This window comes from Otolemur garnettii, unplaced genomic scaffold, assembly GCF_000181295.1.
Source record: "Otolemur garnettii isolate 467f Iridium unplaced genomic scaffold, OtoGar3 scaffold00142, whole genome shotgun sequence".
In the NCBI taxonomy this organism is placed as follows: Eukaryota; Metazoa; Chordata; class Mammalia; order Primates; family Galagidae; genus Otolemur; species Otolemur garnettii.
In genome coordinates, this window is record NW_003852537.1 from 3,700,631 (window position 1) to 3,707,069 (window position 6,439).

The 6,439-nt window shown below is 36.2% G+C and overlaps 1 protein-coding gene across 1 annotated transcript in view; it reads right to left on the bottom strand.

Moving 5' to 3' along the window:
* The window catches only part of MANEA (mannosidase endo-alpha), a 34,186-nt gene that overhangs the window by 9,543 nt on the left and 18,204 nt on the right, over positions 1-6,439 (bottom strand). Inside the window, exon 3 of the mRNA XM_012810781.2 lies at positions 3,234-3,343. Coding sequence (XP_012666235.1) covers positions 3,234-3,343 — 110 coding nt within the window. The remainder of the gene's footprint in view (positions 1-3,233; positions 3,344-6,439) is intronic.

The window sequence follows — 6,439 nt, forward strand, 5'->3', positions numbered from 1 at the left end:
TCAGCTATTTCTTTTCTTAGAGTTTCATAGTTCTCTTTATAGAGATCTTTCACATCCTTTGTTAGGTAAACTCCCAAATATTTCATCTTCCTTGGCACTACTGTGAACGGAATAGAATCCATAACTGCTTTTTTGGCTTGGCTGCTGTTGGTGTATATAAAGGCTACTGATTTATGAGTATTGATTTTGTAACCTGAGATGCTGCTGTATTCCTTGATTACTTCTAAAAGTTTAGTAGTAGAATCTCTGGTATCTTCCAGATATACAATCATATTGTCTGCGAAAATTGAAAGTTTAATCTCTTCTGACCCTATATGGATACCCTTAATTGCTTTTTCTTCCCTGATTGTGATTGCTAAAACTTCCATTATAGTGTTAAAGAGCAATGGAGACAATGGGCAACCTTGCCTCATTCCTGATCTGAGTGGAGTGATGCTTTGTTAAAGAGAATGTTCTCTAACTCTAGCCAGGTTAACACGAAAAACGTAAAGTCTCCATCTTTTATGGCTAAATACTATTCCATAGTGTACTATAATACAGGAATCTTACAGAATTACAAATTTTTTGTTTCCAGCTACTTTTCTGAACTGATTATTTCTGATAGTTTTTAGATAATTTTCATGGGTTTTATAAATATTTGAAATTTGCAAAGAATGATCATTTTATTCAGAACATTTTTCTTTGCACGTTTTGGTCAGACTACTTTGTCTAGATTTGCTAAACTAGGACTAGTGATGAAGGCCACTCTTACATCGATCTGGTTGAACAGCATGATACTACTATTTTTCCATTAGTATGATGTTTGATGTAAGTTATTAAAAGACACTCTTTACAAGTTAAAGAACTTTGGTTATAGAGAACTTTATTAGCAATTAATTTTTAGGTTTTCAAATTTCGGTATCCAATAATGTTGGCATGTTTAAACCCTTTAAATAGTCAATGAAGTTTTGCTTACTTAGTGCTTACTCTGTGCCAGACACTAATCTAAGTGTTTTACATACAATTTACAATAGTTTAACATAGTAAATTACACACGAACTTTATCTCCACCCTGTATTACTTCATGTAATCTGTACAACCACTTCGTATGCTAGATTTCGTTACTATTTCCATTTTAGAGATGAAGAAACTGATGCACAAGTGTTACATGCAACGGTAGAAAGCAGTTGAGCTGGGACTGAATGCTGGCAATGTAAATTCAGATTTCATGCTCTGGGAACTTCATAAATCCTTGCTAATAAACACTTCTTATCTAAGTTTTCTATAGGAATTCTGCAACTATTTCATAGTAAGATCAGTCTGTAAATGTCTTGTGTTGTCTTTGTTTAGTTTTAAATAAAAATTGTGCTATCATTTTAGGATAAATATGTGGGTTTTCTGTAGTTGCCAGCATCCAAGGCGGCCCCGATTCCCATCTCCTGGTTACAAAACTTCACAATTCCCCCCCACACTGTACTAGGGCCTGATTTTGTAGTAAATAAAACAAAAGAACAGAGCAGCAGTGATAGGGTGTCATTTCTAAGATTTTAAGTAAACAGACAAACAAACAACAGCAAACATTGTGGCTTCTATATTCAGATCTTTTCTTCTGGGAAAGCCACATGGAGAAATTGAAAATCCCAGTTCACCCACCACATGGAAAAGCATGTAAGTGGGTCTCCCGCAGCCCTGTGGCTGCAGCACCGGTCCACAGCTCCTTTTCAACACGTCCCTGACAGACTGTGACTGAACCAGACCCAGCCAGCTAACCCACTTCCAGATTCTTGACCTTAGAAATTGTGAGATAACAAGTGTTTGTTGCTGCTTTAAGCTACTGAGTTTTGCAGCAATGGCTAGCAAGTATACTTTACACTCTATTCCAATTATAAGAATCAAACGCTTCTCAAAAGTTTTAAACAGAATTGCCATGTAAATCTGGAGCTTTAGGGAAGATATTTGTTCAATTACCTTTATATTTTTCCCCAGGATAATTAGTCAATTCACATTTTAAAAAATCTCTTTCTGCACCAGAAAATTAACTTTTCAAAATACTTTCCTAGAGAACTACCCATTTCTATAAAAGTATGCACATAAAAACATGTAAACTCTCTTCTGTAGCTATAGGTATACCCCCTTTTAATTTCTGGTATCATGTTCTCTGTTTTTTTTTCTACTTTAGTTTCACCAATGGGTTTGCCTTTTTGCCTTTTCCCCAAAGTGGAAAATGACTCAAGAGGATCTATGAGGCTGCTGCTTTTGAAGGTTTATATTACATTCATTTCCTACTTCATCCTCAGTGGTTCCTTCTTCTGCTTGATTGTCCATACTCCACTGGTACTGACAACACAAAACTCTCCATGCTATTCATTCGTATATCATCTAAATTTTGGTTTTGATATTTTTTTCTTTAAAACAAGTGCTATTTTTAATTAAAGTTTTATAATATTTGAACAATTTTATACTTTTTAAATGGTTTGGACTTAAATATTAACTTTCAGTGGCACTGAATGTGTCCCAAGAACGCAGACTCTATGGTTGTTAATTTTTAGAAATTTATTAGAATTAATGTTGCTATCTATGACATGATGAATTTTTGATTAAATTATGCTGTGTAGTGGTATTTAAATCCTTTTAATGATCATTCCTTTTAGCTTTCATGATTCATTCATTTCTGAAATAAATACATAAAATCTTATGCTGTGATAAATCCTTATTCATTTGCAACATACTGTCATGTCTGGGTAGAATACACTTGATCTTAAAGCTGCCTGTGGACTTTTGTCCGCATGCTATGTATATACAGTTGTGTGTATGTCCATGGTAAAGTTAAATGAAAACCAGATTCTGAAAAATATTTGAGCAACAGTTTATTTTCTATTTTATAAACATGTAAAGTCACATGGTTAACAATACTTTTTAGTAGATTTGATATCTAAGACATTTAGACACATAAATCTTCCCTAATTTCTATTTTATCTTCATAAAAGAACCTTTCAATCCTCTTTTTCTGCTAAAACAATAAATAGATGAATATAAAAGATGATTAGAAAAAATAATAAGGAGTACCTAAAATATAATTTAGACAGTTTGGAACTCATATTAATTACGAATTTTTTTTTATGAAATAAATGTAGTACTATTAAAAATGCTAAGTCATTATGTTTACATCGGCTTTCATTAAACTGCTATTACTGTCCTCTTATCCAAAGACATTAGCATACATATATACTTGAAAATAAAATAAAATACTCTACCTTCAGATTGTATTTATGAGCTTTATCCAAAATAGTTGGTACCAAGCTATCAGTAGGTTCTCCATTCTCATCACTTGTATCAGGTGGGTACCAAGACAGGGCTAGCACACCTAATAGAAGTGACCAAAAAGCAAAGAAAAGAAAAAAAAAGAAAAGACAGGAAAATGAATGGCTGCAAGTAATGTGAAAAAGGCAAAGTAAATACCAAATGGTTAATTACAAAAACAGAAACGTATTCATAAGAGGCTGTCTTGTTAAATTCCTTCAAAATATATATGGTTATTGACTATTTTGTATAGTTGTTATCTACAAACTCTTTATTAGGCATTAATACTTTTTTGTAAAACTTAATAGGCTAATAGGCTTTTTTGAATAAGTTTGAGGCTTACCATACACAGCAAAGAAAGTACAGAGTTCTCATATTCTCCAGCTCTACCCACCTCCCACCCCATTTCCCTATTGTGGATTTCTTGCATTAATTCATGTGGTACATTTGCTACATTTGATGAACCAACACTAATACACTGTTCTTAACTAAAGTCCATAGTTTACATTACGGGTCACCCTTTGTGTTGTAGTAGAATTCAATGGGTTCTGTCAATCTATTATATCATATGCCCACCACTGCAGTACCAGATAGACTAGATTTTTTGCTCTATAAACCCCACCCACCACCCATTCATCCTTTCTCCCCATCTCCCTGCCCCTGGCAATACCTGGTATTTTTACTGTCTATAATTTTGTTTTTTCCAGAATGCCATACTATTGGAACCATAAAGTCATGGCTGTAGAGGGTGGGCTTCCTCCCCATAGCAATTTGTATTTTAGGGTCCTTCTTGCCTTTTCACAACTTAAAAGCTCATTTCTTTTTACTGAGGATAAAATACTACTGTATGGATGTGCACCATTCACCCACTGATGGATCTCTTGGCAACTTACAATTTTTGGCAAGACTAATTATACACTGGTTTTTGGGTGAATAAATATGTTTTAAAAAAAGATTGAAAAGATATAAAATTATTATAGTTCCTCCCTGTAGTACTTAATTTATTTTTGGACTCGTGTACTACAAAATAAGTGTTAGAAATATAGATTAGTGTAACTGGACATACAACTATTAAGATCAACTATTCAAATCATCATTACATATATAAAGAAATGACTGATCACTACAAAATGGCACTGATTTCTAGATCAATCGATAGACTCTTTAAGGCCAGGAAAGAATAACAATGGTACCAAAAGAGAAGCATGTGAAAACTAGGAAATGGAAGGCCAGAAACAACCACAGAACTGAATTTTAAGACCTAAATTTTGTGGTTGCCATGCTATTTAAAGGTAAGTCCCATTTAGAGAAATAAAATGAGACTTTCGCCAAAGTTAACAGAAAAAAATAAATAGACCTGTATCTCCTATCAACTCTGAAAACAGGAATAGCCAACAAGAACATGAGAGATCAACAAAATAACCTATAATCTATGGGGCTTCAGGGAAGCTCTGGCCAGAGAAGAAAGCAGTCGTAACTCAAAAAACACTGGTGAGGAGAGCACCTACAGACAACTAATCCAACATTTAAGCTCCTCCTAGCCCAGTTTATAATAAGAATAGCACCAATGAAAAGTGACAGTAAAAATGTTCTTAAAAAGGGACCTAAAAAATTTTATTTTATGCAAAAAGTAAATGACAAAAAAGAACATAAGTAATAAAGAACACAAAAAATAAAATAAATAAAATAAAAATAAATTAAAAAAGAAGAACACCCAACAGAAAGATTATGCAATGAAGCATGTGAAAATATTGTAAGCAAAGAGTTCTTTAATGAAATTAAAAACAACAACACAATGTACTGTTTCTAATAATAGTAAACTAGTCTCTATTAATAGTTGATCTAACAGTAGACCAAACAATCCTCATGAAAGTAAGCAAAATTATTAAATGAAATGTGGGGAACAAAAACTTCTTAAAGCCAAGGAGCTGAAAAGAGTGAGGAATTCCCTGGCCAAACTGAAGAGAAATGTGAAGCCATAGAGAAAACTGAGCAAGGAAGCTGGTGTACCTCAAGCATAACTTGCAGAAGTAAATCAAGTCTCAGAACAGTGGATCTCACCCCAGGTTACAGTGGATCATATCGCAGGTTACAGTGGATCACACCCCAGGATACAGTGGATCTCACCCCAAGATACAGTGGATCACACCCTAGGATATAGTGGATCACACCCCAGCTTACAGTGGATCATACCCCAAGATACGGTAGATCACACCCCAGGTTACAGTGGATCTCACCCCAGGATACAGTGGATCACACCCCAGCTTACAGTGGATCACGCCCTAGGATACAGTGGATCACACTCCAGGTTACAGTGGATCACACCCCAGGTTACAGTGGATCACACTCCAGGTTACAGTGGATCTCACCCCAGGTTACAGTGGATCACACCCCAGCTTACAGTGGATCTCACCCCAGGATACAGTGGATCACACCCCAGGTGATCACACCCCAGGTTACAGTGGATCACTGTAAGGGTTAACAGAAATATTAAACTACATCGTAAGAGGGAGTGCTAGCCTAATTCAACCCCCACGTGAAAAGGCCGAATAAAGAGACCAGTGCTGGTAAGAAAACCGGATAGAAGTAGCTACATTGTATAAGACTGAGACAGAAACGCAGAGCACAGCGCAGGGCCCCTCCCGTCAGAACAGCATAACAACTCCCCCTGTACTAACCATATATAAGATTGTACCGATCCCAAATAAACAGCTTCGGCTCAGCCTTCTCCCTATACTGTATGAGTGGTTGTGTGATTGTGTCCACCCTTTCCTTCTCCCTCTCATACGCCGATCACGAACTCCCCAACACTGCCTGCCAGTCGGGCAGTGTCAGATCACACCCTAGGATACAGTGGATCACATCCCATCTTACAGTGGATCACACCTCAGGTTACAGTGGATCTCACCCCAGGATACAGTGGATCTCACCCTAGGATACAGTGGATCACACCACAGGTTACAGTGGATCACACCCCAAGATACAGTGGATCTCACCCCAGGATACAGTGGATCACACCCCAGGTTACAGTGGATCACACCCCAGGTTACAGTGGATCACACCCCAGGTTACGGTGCTTGTGCTTGTGCAGTCCTCTAGCTTTATACTTAACTTAGGGGATCCAGCCTGCTATTCTCTCTCTCTTTTTTTTTTTTTTTTT